The sequence below is a fragment of the Ooceraea biroi genome, chromosome 12 (genome assembly GCF_003672135.1).
Source record: "Ooceraea biroi isolate clonal line C1 chromosome 12, Obir_v5.4, whole genome shotgun sequence".
Taxonomy (NCBI): Eukaryota; Metazoa; Arthropoda; class Insecta; order Hymenoptera; family Formicidae; genus Ooceraea; species Ooceraea biroi.
Window position 1 is genome coordinate 12,396,280 of NC_039517.1, and position 16,934 is coordinate 12,413,213.

General features: G+C 35.0%; 3 protein-coding genes across 4 annotated transcripts; 1 reads left to right on the forward strand and 2 right to left on the reverse strand.

Annotated features, from left to right (window-relative positions):
• Positions 1-1,265: 1,265 nt before the first annotated feature.
• On the reverse strand, positions 1,266-5,364 carry LOC113563101. The gene is made up of 3 exons (XM_026974224.1): positions 4,240-5,364; positions 3,939-4,156; positions 1,266-3,846 (listed from the first exon to the last, which is right to left on the reverse strand). Exons 1-3 carry the CDS (start codon positions 4,574-4,576, stop codon positions 3,586-3,588), a joined length of 816 nt encoding a protein of 271 aa, XP_026830025.1. The 5' UTR covers positions 4,577-5,364; the 3' UTR covers positions 1,266-3,585.
• A 149-nt stretch (positions 5,365-5,513) lies between these two features.
• Positions 5,514-8,976, reverse strand: LOC113563100. Its single transcript, XM_026974223.1, has 3 exons — positions 8,794-8,976; positions 8,151-8,203; positions 5,514-8,068 (listed from the first exon to the last, which is right to left on the reverse strand). Exons 2-3 carry the CDS (start codon positions 8,198-8,200, stop codon positions 5,908-5,910), a joined length of 2,211 nt encoding a protein of 736 aa, XP_026830024.1. The 5' UTR covers positions 8,201-8,203; positions 8,794-8,976; the 3' UTR covers positions 5,514-5,907.
• A 3,141-nt stretch (positions 8,977-12,117) lies between these two features.
• LOC105279305 (uncharacterized aarF domain-containing protein kinase 5-like) lies at positions 12,118-13,652 on the forward strand. 2 transcript variants are annotated; one of them, XR_893911.2, is made up of 3 exons: positions 12,118-13,047; positions 13,160-13,322; positions 13,570-13,652. XR_893911.2 is itself a non-coding variant. In XM_011338979.2 (2 exons), exons 1-2 carry the CDS (start codon positions 12,990-12,992, stop codon positions 13,279-13,281), a joined length of 180 nt encoding a protein of 59 aa, XP_011337281.1. In that variant the 5' UTR covers positions 12,118-12,989; the 3' UTR covers positions 13,282-13,643. The 2 variants fall into 2 exon arrangements, 1 of the variants encoding a protein (XP_011337281.1); XM_011338979.2 differs by having other exon boundaries at positions 13,160-13,643.
• Positions 13,653-16,934: the final 3,282 nt, after the last annotated feature.

Below are 16,934 nucleotides of genomic sequence, written 5' to 3' on the forward strand. Positions count from 1 at the left end.
AATATTTCTTTAGACGTCGTCCCAAAGTCCTGCGACTTATTACTGTCAATCCAAGCTTCTGGATATTTAATTTCTCAAAAATTATAGATAAATATGGATCTTCTATACAGTTCAATGGTATCATTGAATGTGAAACAAATTTAACAATATCTTCATCGGAAGACTCTTGCGAATATGGGTTCGATTTGGACCTATAAGGACACTTATTTGCTGAAGCGGATTGTCTCATCTCTATCTTTCTCTGTTTACAATATGACTTGTATTCTTCAACACAGTCATGTTTTCTTTTGAGATGTTTTAAAAAGTTTGAAGTGCAACGTTTATACCCTTTTATTTCTACATTACTCGACGAACATTTCTTGCACACAGCCACAGTTGTAGTTGAAGTTGATTTCGTAGATAACTTTTCAAAAAACGTACCGTCAAACAAAATTCCTTGATCCGAAATTGCAGCGTCAAATAAATCGCTATCGACAGAAGATTCAGATTCCATTGTTATTTTATTCAGGTTACAGAACACACAATACAATGTTTTGGACGTGAACTAATATTTCCCACTTTGAAAATACAAAATTAAATCTAGTATCTAGTCTTAATTAACTTAATAATAAATTAATGAACTCAATTCGGGAACAACGCCAACAACGCAACTACTTGCTGACTTGTTGACGATTGACGTGTGACGGGGCCGAAAGGAAGTCAAAACCGTTCACCCCTCCCCTGCGCTGGCTCAACGTCGGAGAATGCCACTAACACATTTGAAGCGCTTGATTAGTATCTAGTTTATTAATTTTAAAATAAATTGTCTAAATGTAATCAAGTACATTTATGTACAAATTCATGGAATCAATATTACAAGTAATGCAATTATAAAGTACTTTGGATTACTTAGTAATTAGACAGTATGATTACCAGTAATTATGATTACCAAAGTAATCGTTTACTTTGTAATTAAGATTACAGGAATTGTTTAAGTAATTGATTACCAAAAGTAATCGATTACGCCCAACTCTGCCCTGACACCGTTGTTCCACTCATCACCAGAAACCGCCAGTATCCCGTCTTAATCCCTGCGTCCCTCATTCAAGAATTCTTTTAAAATATATCATAATTTAAATAATTGTCAGAATTATAAATAGTTTTTCATCAATGTAAAAATTTTATCGATGTATTTATTTTGCGTATTTCATTTTTTTCTTATGTATTTTATTTGCGAACATAATTATTAATTCCTTAAAAAGGATAATCATTTTTTTTCCTTATGTATTTTATTGCGTTTCAAATATAATATGTTAATTTTTTAAGCAACAAGGAAAATCTAATTATTTGAATAAACCTCAATCACTCCCCTTCTCACAACAGGTCGTACAGGTCCTATCCCAGGTAAAAGAGATTAAATTCTCTTACCTAAAAAGGGACCAACGAGCAGACTTGTTCCAAATCTAAGGGTAAAATCGACCTTGGTCGTTGACCCTACAGACGGAACTCGCAGTCAGCTCGACTCAAGTTTGAGACCGAGTGTCTCAATTATTGAGAGGCGTGTGTTACGCCCTTCCCTCGAGCTCACGGAGCTCTGGACGTAACAGATCATTTAATGCTGTATCTTCAGACCGTAACATATTAAACAAGTCTAAGTATGGTAAGGAAGTCATTTTAAAACTTTTATCGACAAATTAAGAATAATAAAACTTAAATTACTAAAATAAATAAACTGAATCTAAACTTTCAATTCTTAAAAAATAGTACATTTTTATTAAAACTAAGAAACGATAAGTGAAATACAAGCTGATAAAACTAAAACAAAGTAATATAGGAAAGTATGAAATGCAATGAATGAAACTTAAACTAAGCTAAAAATAGAACACAATAAATGTAACTTGGAACCCTATTATTAAATTAACAAAATTAATTAAAAAATGCAATGAATCAAACCTACGAGCTAAATAATTGATATTTATTAGTGACCAAGCTGGCAAGTACAGAATAATCAAGCACTACGTTTCGGCCAAAGTTTTCGGTCCTTATCAAGTGCGATTCTTAATAACAATAAGTCATATTCTAAAAACAATATTCGAACACGTTAACACAAAATTATTAGATATACGCAATATTTGAAGCGTTAACAACCAAACTATTAGATATATGCAAATGTATAACAATACAAACTCACTTGCAGAACATGACCTGTGTTGATTCTATTTAGAATGTAAGCGACGAATCACCTTCCCAGTGAGGAAATGAATGTATGAAAGATATTCTGAAGATGATCTCAAGTGACATTTAGATGTCCTCAGAACATTGTCGGTAGATGTCTTATAGACTAGCCTCAATGCGCACATAGTCCGACCGGAAGATGTCCTGTGAGATAGTCTCCAGAATGTTTGTAGAATATCTGTAGTTCATATATCTGTTGGATTGATGATAGAGGCGATGTCAAAATTATGTTGGGAATATCTTTAGCACGCACTCTAGATATTATCCCTGAATGTTCTGCCAGTGCAAGAAACTAAATTACGTTCAGGGCATACTTAGAATGTTTGGCAGCTATATTCTCCTCATGTTTCATTTAAATATCGTGTGCATATATGCATAAGATATGCACAGAATGTTTTGTTGATTGTTTCGCAGAATCTTTTTTGGGAAACGCAATAGTGGCCTCAACATCGACATGCAGAATATGGACCGCTGATGGCTAGTGGAAAGAAGGTTGCACGCGTAGAGTGAGAGGCAAACAATATGAGGACACGTTCTGATTCTAAACCCTGATTGGTGACGTCGTTACAGCAACCAATCAAACTTTACTAGAAAGAGTTGGAACGTATCCTCTTATTTTCTTCATCTCACTCTACGCCCTCCTTCCACTAGCCAGTAGCAGTCCATTCTATATGTCGATGGGCCTCAGGGAGCTGTAGGGAGGGAAAAAGGTAAGAGCCACAATAAAATAGGTAAATAAATAATAATGAAATAATTATTAACTGCTCCAGGACAGGACAGAGAATTGTAAATTTAAAAGATGTATTTAGATAGGTATGACGCACACAATACAAATAAGATTGCACATACAAATGTAAAAAAATGAGCAACTATTGCAGGACACAAATGTAAAAACAAAACATAGGTTCAAACTTGCATCTAATACACAGAATACAAACAGCAAGTGAGTCTCAAAAAAGTATTAATTAAATTGCTCGAGGATAAAACAAAGAATTGTTAAAATAAAATAGGTACAAACTTACGTCTTATAGGTACAAACACAGAATACGAACAACATATAAACTGTTTTTTTAAGTGGTATAAGTCCAATTTTTAAAAAATGAGTGAAAGCCTAGTTTTAGGTACAGATGGATGTCTTCTTTTTATATTTAAAAAAATGAACTTATAACTACTTAAAAAACAGCTCATATGTACATAAATATCAAAAACTCATTGACTGTTCCACGGCAGAACAGGTTGTGAGTCTTCTGGTTTGAGTCTTGTTTCAAACGTCGTTAGCCAACGACCAGCCTTTTTCTTAATGGCGTCAGATGTCACTATGACAGTTCCTCCTTCATTTTTTACAATTAAAGCATTCATGGCATCTGCAAATTACGATGACAATTTTAAAAATACATCTTTTGTTGCCATACAACTTAATGCCTGATTCAATGTGATAGGACGACATAAAGCCTCACCTTCTAAGGTTTTGTGCAGGTTTCTGTGAGACTTCACGGCAAGTTTCTTTGTTGATTTGTGAAGTCCATCCCAAGTATAGTATCCACCACAATAAGGTGTCATGATAAGCCCTATTAAAGTATACCCAATATGAAGTGCTGTGTTTCCTGCAGCTTTGGTAGACAGGAATTCCACCTGTGAACGAATATATACCATGACATCTAAAGCATGATAAATTGGTGACTCCAGAATAAACTCAGTTAAATAACTATGATAACTTCGCTTACAAAATCTGCAAAAACAACTTTATCTTGAAGTTTTTCGTCCAAGCGTTTTACTTCATCCGGATTAGCACATGGTAAAATAAGATCTGGCACTACTGTTGCAGATGTTTTAAAGCTTTTCCTTTGTAGCATGGATTTCAACTCCTCAATCGACTGTTGGAGTTGCTTATTTTGCAAGTTCAATTTGTACATCCAACGGAATAAACGTCGAATGGTATACTCTATGAAAAAAGAAACATAAGAATAGAGCTACATATGTTTTCACGGGACAATGCAGTCAGAAATATGGAAAATAAAAACTTACCACTCATAATACCCAACTCATTCGTGGTATCAATGCCACTTTTCTTAAATTGCTGATCCAGAAAGGAATCGATTACTTTAGTGCTCTTATTTTCAGCATTGAACTCCTGAATTAATGTATTATTCTTATTCCTTTCAGCATCTTTATCTTCAAAATTAGAGCTTTCCGCATCGGATGTACCAGATGATGAGTTGACATCTGAATCTTCCTCAGTCTTGAATTTTCTCTGCACACTTTGAAGATGTAATATTTTGGGAGACATTATTAAGGTGCTCTTCACTGGCAGATGCTGAATTTGATTCATTTGGCTCCTTTGAAGAGCTTTGGCTGCCAACATCCTTAAAACCAGATAAATCTGAACCTACTTCCAGCCGTTGCTTCTTACATTGGGATGGGGCACAGGGAGGCTTTGACGTCTTTGATGGCCTCTTGCAACTATACCCTATCGGAGAGGGAAATATTGGCACGGCATTCTCTATTGAATTCTCATCTGTACAGAACAATATACAGAAATTAAGCATAAGAAAGGCTGCATATATCATTTTTAGACACACATCACTTACCATTTTCTGTATCTTCAGTATCAAGACCGGTTGAGCCTGAATTATAAAGTGCAGAATGTTTGTTTTGGCATTTCTTGAATGGTACTAAAAAATAAAAAAACAGATAAATGAAAATTAAATAACAACAAAATAAGGGCGAAACATGTAAACTAGAATTAATTCGTACCGCCACATCTCTTTTTCGGATAGATCTTGATAATTAACTTTTCTTCCCAGTCCGCATCAGGAGAATCACCCCTTTTAATAGCTATACTAGTCTCTGAATTGGATAATTTAGTGGGCCACAAACAAAATGTTGAGCCTTCCTTCGTTTTAATCCACGAAGAAGGTATCACTGATGTGGCATTTTTTTCTAATGGAAATTCTGCAATGCAGAAACTATAAAAAAAATTAATAATATGGGAAATATGAAATAAATTGTTCGAAGTAGTACTTTCAAAGTTTAAAAATCATTCGTGTCTCTTAAAACTTCAACCACATCTTGCAATTGAATAAACTAGTTATTATTTAACTAACTGAAATAAAAGATAAAATTCAAATAAAAAATAAAGTGTAAGTTAAATAAAAGAGAGAACTTATCACCAAAGCGATGCTTCTTTAAACGAATACCATCAAACATGATTGCAGATAGAAAGATAATAAAGCAAAGTTTAGTAGATTATAGTAAAAAAAAGAAAAGTGGCTGAAACTGCTTACAAATGTTGTAAAAGAAATCGAAGATTCTAAAATTTGTTTGCAAAAATTCTCATGCATTTCAAGATCAATCAATACAATTATAGTTTAACATGCAAACTGCGCAGTACGATACGTACTTGCACCTTACAAGACGATAAATTCTTCTTACATCTTTTACATCCTACACTGAGAACGCATCTCCCTCATGAGACAAGGTGCTTTATAGAGAGGCAGGTTATACTGTTCATAGCCATAAATCCTAACTCACACATTTTACTGTCTGTCACTTTGTCTTATCATGTCATAGTATATACATTAATGTAAACTTTCTTTTTTTACAAAAAGAACAAGTAACGTTCTCACTAATGGACTTGACTCGGCCAAAATCATTTGTCCATGTTTGTACAATTTGCTAATAGATAAACCTAATTTAGTTAACTAATGGATAAATTGCATAAGCTCCACGTTTTTCCAAAGGAATAGCAACACATTTGTATCTAATCTTTTTGACTGGATACTTTCTTGGGAGGTCACTTAGCTTTTCAACTACAAATATTCCCAGCTTCGAAGATTTTAGAGGAACAGAATACAAGTCTGTATACTGTACAAATTTCTTTCCTATAACCCATTCGCTGACAGGATTCTTGTAAAAATTAATTACTTTAATTATTGTGCTATCATGTAACATGGCAAAGTTATCTCCATCTCTCAATGTTAAAGTTTTTCCATTATGAATGTATTTTGAGTAGTTACTACCACCTTGTAATTCTGCCGTAGGACTTGCACGTTGGAGCGACGATTCAACTATTCCATCTTGGCGTGCTTTGGCTGTAGCAAACCCATTAATTTCAATCTCAGTCATTCGATTTACTAATTGCTGCAAAGGCTTTGATCTTCCTCGAATTAGATGCTTGATTCGATGCAATTCATTTTTGAAAATAAATGCCGAAACATTATCAAGAACACCAAATCTCTTTACATCATCAACAATATGAATAAGTCCATGAACATTGTATACTGGAAAAGTCTCGCCATAGAGTTCAGGAGATGTACCTTTCTTAACGAAGTCTCTTAACGTCTCTGCAGCTTCAGAATGCATGCACTTGTGCAAATCCTCTCTTATAAATATTGTTATTGCAACATGAAGCAGGAGAAAGTGCTGATACACAAGTCTTGGCAAATAGTTTTTAAGAACAACAGGAGCAAAATATAATAAAAACTGTCGAAGCTCTGTAGCTTTCCAACGCTTTACTTCGTCTAATGAACGTGGCTTACGACTGAAATCAGAACGCCAAACCTTTACAGCTGCGAGAAGCAAATTTGTCACAGTTCTTTTACATTTGGAAGAAAATTGATATTCTCTCTTTTGCTTAATCCATTTTAATAAAAGTCTACGCATAACACCAAGACATACTAGATGCATATAGTCAAGAGAAAACTCTGAGACCATCAAAATGCCAATATCTGTCAGGGGACTTATATCATGATGATGTTTTTGATCAACATAGCATGCAAAACTTTCATCCGTTCTCAGGGGAGCACTGATTTCAGGAAAAGTAATGCGCCCTACACTTTTCCCTTTCTGAATGCATCTCTCACATCCGTGACAACCACTGTGTCCTATGATACACTTGACATATGCTCTTGCAGGAGCATCGCAAACAAAACATTTCACAACAACTTTGTATTTAATTTCATTAATATCAATTCCATCATGTAAAAGCTCTTCCAACTCGGGGGCAAAATCTTTTAGAAACATTTTTATGTCAGGCTTACCAGGCCCACAGTAAACGGCACTAATAAATGGAGGGAGTCCGGAATCATTTACCAGACAAAGAATTGGTGTAAACGATGTACCAATACTTTTGAAAAGTGGAACCGAATCTATATTAATGTTTAGGGAAATCATGTTTTGCTTTATATGGCCTGACAATATTCTCTTCCGTATTGATTCTTTCAATCCAAAATTATAATATGTTCCTTCACCCATATTCTCTATTTCTACCCGTTTGCCACACCTCAATATAGTTTTGGGATCAAGTGGAAGATTACAAAACATAGGTATTGACTTCAAAATTTTAAGTAAACTACCCAAAGTTCGCAAAGTGACCTGATTCTCAACTGCCCACTTGCGAAGAATACATGACCAGTCTATATATTCATCTTCATAACATAACATTCCTTTATCAGCAACATCCAAAATAGCATCTTTTCTCCCTTTCTCAGAAGAACAATCAAAATCGCACAAAATGTGGACATTTTCCTCCTCTATTTTGTTTTTACTAATCGATACATTATTTTCACTTCCTAAAGTCATATCTTCTATATCAAACCTCATTACACTACTGCTGGACTGATCAGAACTATATCTTAACATATTACTTTGAGTGACAGTTTCATAATTTTTCTTTCTACTCAAGGGACCGCAAACCTCAATTTCTGATAATTCATCCGATGAAGAAGAAGATAATACACAATCTTGCACAACAGTATTATCTGTTAAAGATTCGGCCAGCTTTTTCATTTTCCTACAGTGTCTGTCAACTTCAGCGTTCAATACTTGATACGTTTTCCTTGATGTATTACGCTTTCTTTTCATTTTGACAGATAAATATAACATAAGAAAGAAAATGTTAGTCCCTGTATATTTACAGACTGTGTGGCATATCTAACCTGTCTGTTTGCACGTTAGTAGTATAATGTTTCTTTGTAATTGTTTTCATGGCCTGTAAAAACAAAATAAATGAAGTTAATAAATGAAGCAGTCATTAGTTTCAGAAAACAGTCAAATACTGCAGACAAATGGTTTATTGATTCCAAGAGATATTAGGATTTTATGTGTTGCTAGGAGTTCAGGTTTATAAGAGATATCCGCAGTTCTCGGCAATTATTTCTGGTAACGCTGGCGTCCAAGTTCAATTCAAAGCAATTGGATCGAAGAATACTGCAGATCCCTTGCTACGTACTTTTACATGCTGAATGCGATGAAACGTGAAAACCGAAATATATCTCGAACTATCAAATTTGCCAATTTCTTTCTCGATTTGAATTGGGATTTGGGACTTGAGCTCCTGGAAACACATTAAGTCCTAATCCTCTAGTCGACAGAATATCAATACTTCTTAAATCTTTGAAACTACTGATATCTAACAATTGATATCTAACGCATTACAATATATCAAACACACAATGAATTAAACAAACAAAATTATGTGGACGTATGAGGAGAAAAGAAATGAATTCTCACTTTAACAGACCTGACGCACTTGTATAACCTAACCTATAATCTCAATACTTTAGAGAAACGTATACTTACCCTGAAAGGAGATTGTTCCAATATAATTATACTTATATATAAATATGCTTATACTTTAAGTGTAGTAAAGGCTTCACACTTAACGTCAATGCTGGTGCAAACCTGTTGCTAACGGAAAGACTCACAGACAGAGATACCAGATCCCGCATCAGTGTCGCATTTGATAGCATGTGGAAGGGACACACAAGCCGTTGTGTCAGTGCCGCCAATTCTTTCCCGCGGTCCGCGACTCACCGAAGTGGTGGGGATGCGCAGACAAGCGCTGAGCGCCCGCTCAACGCTTGTCTGCGCATCCCCACCACTTCGGTGAGTCGCGGACCGCGGGAACGAATTGGCGGCACTACTTGGGACCACTCGGAACTGCTCGAGCACAGACGGATTCGATACATAGCTTGTGTGCGTTATCCCCTCCAAATACGACCAGTGACCGCAATCTGGCATCTCTGCGTCACAGAGCTCCTGGTGGCGGAGGAGCGAATTGTTTTCGTGAACAAAACTTTACAAACTCTTGAATTTCCGGTTAATCTCATTGTGAATAAAATTATTTCATTGAACATCTTAACACTTTAATAAAACACATACTTACCTTGAAAGAAGATTGTCTGAATATGTTAGAATTACAGTATAATTGAACAAGAATTAAACAAAGGGAGTAAAAATGTTCATAAGATGTTCAACGTTCGAGACATTTTAGCGTTCATAAACCAAGAATGCTTAGATATTATGACGTTTCATAAATTAGATATTTTAACACAATAATAGTAGAAATGTTTTTACGATTCTAAACCCATTGTTTCAAGATATTTGTATAGGGTTCAAATATAAGGAGATTGAGACTATCTATTTAGAATATTTTTGCTTCGTTGTTACAGAATTGTTTCGGGGAATATTATTCGAGGATATCTACATATTTGCTCTTTTCACTATATCCTCTCTTAGTCTGTTAAGGATTATTCGGAATACATTCTTAGTTGGTGCGTGTTAACTTGTCTCTAACATGTCTTTTGACGATGTCTAAAAAATGTCTTATTTTCCTCCACTTCGAAATGTCCTGCATTTATGCGTTTTAGATTATCTTAGGATATCTTAGGCGCAAAAACACAGGATATTCCGAAGCGGAGGAAAATAAGACATTGTTTAGACATTCTCAAAAGACATGTTAGAGACAAGTCAACACGTACCAACTAAGAATGTATTCCAAATAGTATTCCCCGAAACAATTCTGTAGCAACAAAGGAGGAACATCCTAGAAATATTTTAAACACTCAGTCTCAATGAGACGTTGCACGGATTAATCTGATGATATCTCCAGAATTAAATTTCCCCACTGGGTTGTTTTGATACATATCTACCCGCTCCTAACGAATCCACTACCGAATAGTGTCGTTCGAACCTCGTCAGCGACAGCAACTCAAGAAACCACCAGTATAATTCTTATTTCATTATCTTTGATTGCGAGTGACCAGAATTTGTAATTCAGCTATAATATATCGACTCGTTGTGCGAATTAACTTGACGATGCACTCAACTGTAAACTGTGTTTAAATTAAATAATTGTGTAACCAGTGAATTTCATCCAACAACCTGAGTGTGAAAAAATAATTGCAAAAGCAATAAACTCCAACAATAAAGCACGACAGGACAAGCGACCATCGTCATGAGAAGTGGATCGAACTGTAACTAGTTCCCCGCGACATTGAAACAGCATAAATAAGGATCTACGTGTTCGTCAAAATATTATCGTAGATGCTGGGTAAATTCTCAGTATCTCTTTGCGAATTGATAGTATGTTCATAGTGTTTAATAAAACATATTTCAGCTGTTTCTCTCTTTTTAGTATGATTTTCACAGTGTAAAACAGTCACATTCGACCAATCAAACTCATGACCGTCGTCAAGCTTGTGTCTGCTAACCACAGAATGTTAATCGGGCTGTTTCTTAATATCAGCTATGTGTTCATTAATGAATCTTTAAATGTCGCTTTGTCTGACCAATATAGTTCGCATTACAATCATTACAATCAATTTTATAGACCACACCATTCATTAGTTCAATATCAAGTCGATCCTTGCCAAGCTTAACAATATTATTCAATTTCCTAGGGATTGAGAAAATGGTCCTAAAACCGTATTTACTGAAACTTTTCTTTAGCATCTCACTAACATTCCTTACAAAAGGAATCTTAATGAGATTGTTGTTGCACTTGTTATCAGTGCTACATGTACAGTAGAACCTCGATTATCCGAGGTGGTGCGGACCGAGCATACATCGGATAACCGAAATCTCGGATAATACGGAAAAATATATGAGTCATTGATCACAAAATAATTTATACATATTTATTTTAAACTATAATAATATTACATTTTATTACTTTTAAATTTTCGGTGACATAAAATCTTCAATTCGGCTGCTACGGTCCGAATAAGTTCACCGATAAGTTCACCTTTATTTAACCTAGTGACAGCTTCTAATTTCCGTTGTACGGTTACGACAACTTTCTTTCGTTTGTGACTCATCGCGATACTTTCTAAACGCAGAATGACTAATGAGACAGATAACAATGGATCGTCGCGAAGCAGCAAGTTTTGACTGGCAGAGTCTGGTTTATCCGAGTTTTTCTGCGTTATCCGAGCTCGCGCCTCGGATAATACGGAGCATCGGATAACTGGAGGCCGGATAATCGAGGTTCTACTGTATTTCCTAACCTACTATCCCTGTATTTAATTTCCTTAATACGTCCTTTTATATGTTTATTAATAAATCCGACAGGATAACAGTTGTTAATCAAAATATTGCGGACACATTCACTATTAGACGAATGCTACGAGTTAAATATAATTAATCTGAATATACAATGAGAAGCTAAGTAATAATCTGAATATACAAAATGTGACCCACAATGCATATAAGAAAACTATTCAGAACTAAAACACTATCGGCCCAAATTGAGGGAATGAATGACAATAGAGAAAGTAATATTGTCAAGTACAGTAATAATATCACGTCTGGTCATCGCGGCTTACAAGGGAACATCGCGAAGTGGAAAATTCTGATTTTGATGAAACTTTATACACATGTAGGGCGGGTAATAGATGAATTTAAAAATTAACCGTTGCGGCCCAAAAACGGTTTTAAGGGGTGAAACCACCCTTCAAACGTAAGACGCCTTTTTGTTTTTCTCGATATATCTCGGAAATTATTCGAAATATGGAAAAATGGTTTATGCAAAAGTTTCATGGTAAAAGTGCCTCTATTTAACCACATTAATAAAAGTTTTTTAAATAATTTTTTTCAAAAGTTTTTGAAAAAAAATTTCCGAATTATATTCAAAAAAATCGTAAGTTACTATAATTCGAGTAAGTTACTACAGAAGTAGCGCTCGTGTAAACATAGTAAATGTTTAGTATGTCTGAAACATAATTCCCAAAGACGTCTTTGTAGCCATTCCCAAAGATATCTTTGTGACGTGTTTTAAAGACGTCTTTGGGACATGTCCTAAAGACTTCGAAAATCGGGTCATAAGACGTCCTTAAGGACGCAAAAAAGATGCCTTTCTGACAATCTCGTAAGACGTCTTAGTAATTTCAAGACGACTTTAAGACATCTTTAAGACGACATAATGTTGTCTGGGATAAATTCATTTGCAGGAAATTATTGATAGGTTACGCCTGGAGTTGGATTTCGAAAACGAAGGAAGAAATTCAGAACAATGCGCTAAAGATCTAAAGAAATTCAAGTATGCATATGTGCCAAAAGTTTATTGGAATCTTAGTACTAAGGTTGTTTCTTTATTTAGCCTAATCGACATATAGATTTTAGGGTGGTATTCATAGTCCGATTATTTTTTTAATAGATAATTCATTATCTTATTTTTGAATCACAAATTTGAGTCATTAAGAATCTTAAAGCTTATAAAAATGTGTTAATAATCATAACTGTTGACACACTTATCACAAAGAAGAGAAAAAAAACGTGGTTAAAAGCAATGTGCCATATTATCTTAGACTATGAATTAAACTCATATTGATTATTTATTTAGATATTGTGCTCCTAGTTTTTAATTTTGTTTTTTTAATATTCTTTAGTGATTTCTTGTAACAGAATGGATCGATGGTGTTAAAGTAACGGACGTAAAAAGCATCAAAGCTCAAGGTTTAAATCTCGCAGACGTTGACAAAAAATTAATCACACTAATGGGAGAACAAATATTTCACACTGGATTTATGCATGCTGATCCACATCCAGGAAACGGTATTATTTTTCATAAAATATTCAGACAAAAGGAATAATAGCAATTATAACACTACCAAGCTTAAAGCTTCTGGTGCATTATGGCATATGTTATAATCCAATATAATCACAGTTTTTGTGAGGAAGGGAAAGGACAAAAAGGCAGAAATAGTGCTACTAGATGTACGAGAACATGTCGGAGAACACAAGGCATACTTTGTGCAATTTTTGGGAATCATTAGTTTTAAGAAATGACGTTTCCTTGCAAGCCCTTGCGAGTGATTTGAACGTGGACAGTGAGCGTATAACAATTATTGTCTATATTGTTTTACTACATATAGCTCAATCCGTTATAACTTTTTATTTTATATCCACGATTTTGTTGATATCGAATGTTCGTTAAATTTTTTTCTCTTATATATATCGTGTATCTACATTTCTACACGTATATATTTAAATCCACTTTATTCATCAAATTATTTCCTATAGTTAATATTATGATAATATTATTTTCAACTTAATACTTTTATTTTTTTATTTTAGATTATGTATTGTTAGCAGAAAATCAAAAGGCGTTAAATCGGGCGATCTTGGAGGCCAGAAAACCGGTCCTCCTCGACCAATCCACCTATGAGCATAATGTTCATCTAACCAGTTTCTAACTTGTCTAGCATAGTGCGATGGACAACCGTCTAACTGTATCCAGCTGTTTTGGCGAAGATTTAAGATTCTTTCCGAGCGTCGTCGGTGTCTTAGAGCTGAACGAACATCATCATATTCATTCATAGGTCGAAATGAACCCAAATTACGTAATTGCAAATGGGTATTACTAAACACAGAACTATCTGGTACTCTCCTGTTAGGAAATCTACGTTGATACTCTCGTACGGCAGCTCGTGTATTTCCGTCACAGAATCCGTACACGAAATGAATATCAGTGTATTCCTCATTTGAAAACACTTTTGGCATTCTGATAGTAATTGCTAGTTCACACGACGATTGAAATCTAACAGCTACTGTTGTGAAAGTAACAATCATACTGAATCGTTTCAACATAGTGAACATGAATACATGTGAATGCACATAACATAAACATCTTCGACCTTCCAAATTCTACACTATGTTCCGTTGTTACTTATCTCATATTTCTTTTCAATATTAGTTTATAACTTTGTAATAAAGCATTTCTAAGCAAACTCGATATAAGAATTTTTTCTTATTTCCACTAGTAGAATATGCTCCCGCAGTTTGTCGGTTAAAACCCGGGACACCCTGTATATATTGTATGTATGCATATATTGTATGTAGATATTTAGAAAATGAAATATATATATATATATATATATATATATATTATACACACGTTTATATTTATTTAATAAATAATATATATGTAATATACATTGCGTACATATGTATTGTATTATACGTTATAAATAATAATATTTCCTTGATTTTGTCCTCGGCCTCTTCCTCTTCCACTCGTTTCTCTTCCACCTCTTCCTTCTCTTCCACCTCTTTCTCTTCCTCGTCCTCGTCCTCGTCCTCTTCCTCGAGAAGCAAATATTGCCTCGGCAATAATTTTGCTTAACTGTTCAGTCTGAAACATTAACAGTAAGACAATAATGTTTATTTCATATAAGCAATATGATGTTAATAAAGTAACTATGCAATTTGTTATTCGAAAATATATTTATGTAACCAAATCAAAATATGCGAAAGAGCGAGAGAATGAGAGAGCGAAAGAGCGAGAGAGTAAGAGAGCGGAAGAACGAGAGAGTGAGAGAGCGAAAGAGCGAGAGAACGAGAGAGCGAAAGAGCGAGAGAGCGAGAAAGTGAGAGAGCGAGAGAGCAATGTGTGCATGCGTGCGTGCATGCGTGCGCGCGCGCGCGCGAGAAAGAGAAAGAGAGAGCAAGAGAGAGCGATTCGATAGAGCGAGAGAAAAAGCGAGAGAGAGCGAGATAATATTCTTATTTATTATAACTATGTATATTTTACATTAAAATATCTTTAAGATAATGCCAATAGATTTCCACATCATCCTGGGGTGTGTTCAGATTTCTCACCCGGCGGGTGAGGGTAGTGTAGACTGGGAGTGGGCGGAGCTATTGTCGGGTGATCTCTGTAGACTGAAAATTTGAACGCACCCGGGGTCCGTGTAGTTGAAGCAGTTGAAGATGATGCTGGTGTGGCAAAAAGGAAGTATCTAGTAACCTTTGTTTGATAATAATGTACTTCTGACCACTTATTTTTTATCAGTAAATAATCATGTAAAGAAGAGTAAGGTAATTAAATTAAGTATACAGGGTGGTCCACTTAAATCGATCATCTTAGATATTTCACTTGTTTTTGATGATACGAAAAAATGTCTAAGGAAAAAGTTGCACCGTTCGAAGGGGCTATCATGATGACAGAACAACAATTTTTTCAAGGCTATTTTTTTCGGAGATTCAAAGGTCAAGATAATTTTTTTAAATGGAACTACATATTTTTGTTTGCGCAATTTTATAGCCAACATCGTGAGAAGTTCAGCGACCTATGACAACATGACCTTTAAATGATCTTGAACGCGGGAAACAGAAAAATCAAACTTTATGCTCTTCAACACAAAAATTTATTTAAAAAGGTGTTCGAAATTATGTCCTCCGACTTCAATACATTTTCTAATACGATGCACAAATGATACTCTTACCCTTTTTATCATTTCTGAATTTATACTAGCATATGCATTCAAAATGCGCTCTCTCATGTTCTCTTGTATAGTTGGTACATCATGGTAAACAGTGTTCTTTAACATTCCCCACAAAAAAAAGTCTAAAGGATTCAAATCAGGAGAATGTGCTGGCCAACTGATATGTCCTCCTCTTCCTATCCAGCGTCCATGGTTAGTGAAAGTTGATTCATCGGTAAACAATATTCTGTTGAAGAAGAATTCATTGATCTCCAACTGTTGTAGCGCCCATTGACAAAATTCTATTCGATTAATAAAATCATTTCCATGAAGTTCTTGATGCAATGCAATGTGATATGGATGAAATGAGTGGCGTTTAACAATGCGTAAAACACTTGTCTTGGAAATACCAGTATTTCTTTGTATTTGTCGAGAACTGATACGTGGATTATTTGCCACTGCAGCCAAAACAGTAACTTCTGCTGGTTCATTAGTTTGCAAACGAGGTCGCATTTTCTTACGTGAACAAACACTTCCAGTTTCACGAAATGTTGTAATAAGACGGTCAAAAGCAGCGCGAGACGGTAAACGCTTTTCAGGGTATCTTTGGCCGTACATTCTCTGCGCCTCTGTAGAGCTTCTTCCGCTTTCACCGTAAATAAAAAGCATTTCTATTCTTTCCTCTTTCGTATAATCAGTCATATTTAAACTCTGATATCGAGAAGCTCAGGAAATGAACTGAACTGCAAAAGCATTTCACGATCATAAATATTTACATACACATACACACACGCACACAATACATGTATGGAATTATTTCAATCTTACATTCCATTGAATTCCAGAACATGAGAGTGTTTACCGATGAATCAATGTTCACTAACCATGGACAAGTAAATAGAAGAAATATGAACTATTGGACCGTCGAAAATCTAAGGTGGCTTCGATAAGTAGAACGTCCATGGAGCCTTAGAAAATGTATTGAAGTCGGAGGACATCATTTCGAACACCTCCTTAAATAAATTTTTGTGTTGAAGAGCATAAAGTTTGATTTTTCTGTTTCCCGCGTTCAAGATCATTTAAAGGTCATGTTGTCATAGGTCGCTGAACTCCTCTCGATGTTGGCTATAAAATTGCGCAAACAAAAATATGTAGTTCCATTTAAAAAAATTATCTTGACCTTTGAATCTCCGGAAAAAATAGCCTTGAAAAAATTGTTGTTCTGTCATCATGATA

Excerpts from the sequence above, each read along its gene's own strand:
- LOC105279305 (XM_011338979.2), top strand. The coding sequence starts at position 12,990 with ATGGGAGAACAAATATTTCACACTGGATTTATGCATGCTGATCCACAT. Across the intron at positions 13,048-13,159 it reads TGATCCACATCCAGGAAACG|TTTTTGTGAGGAAGGGAAAG; the intron begins GTATTATTTTTC and ends ATATAATCACAG.
- LOC113563100 (XM_026974223.1), bottom strand. The coding sequence starts at position 8,200 with ATGAAAACAATTACAAAGAAACATTATACTACTAACGTGCAAACAGAC. Across the intron at positions 8,069-8,150 it reads ACTAACGTGCAAACAGACAG|AAAGCGTAATACATCAAGGA; the intron begins GTTAGATATGCC and ends CAAAATGAAAAG.
- LOC113563101 (XM_026974224.1), bottom strand. The coding sequence starts at position 4,576 with ATGTTGGCAGCCAAAGCTCTTCAAAGGAGCCAAATGAATCAAATTCAG. Across the intron at positions 4,157-4,239 it reads TGAGTTGGGTATTATGAGTG|AGTATACCATTCGACGTTTA; the intron begins GTAAGTTTTTAT and ends CTTTTTTCATAG. Across the intron at positions 3,847-3,938 it reads AAGTTGTTTTTGCAGATTTT|GTGGAATTCCTGTCTACCAA; the intron begins GTAAGCGAAGTT and ends ATTCGTTCACAG.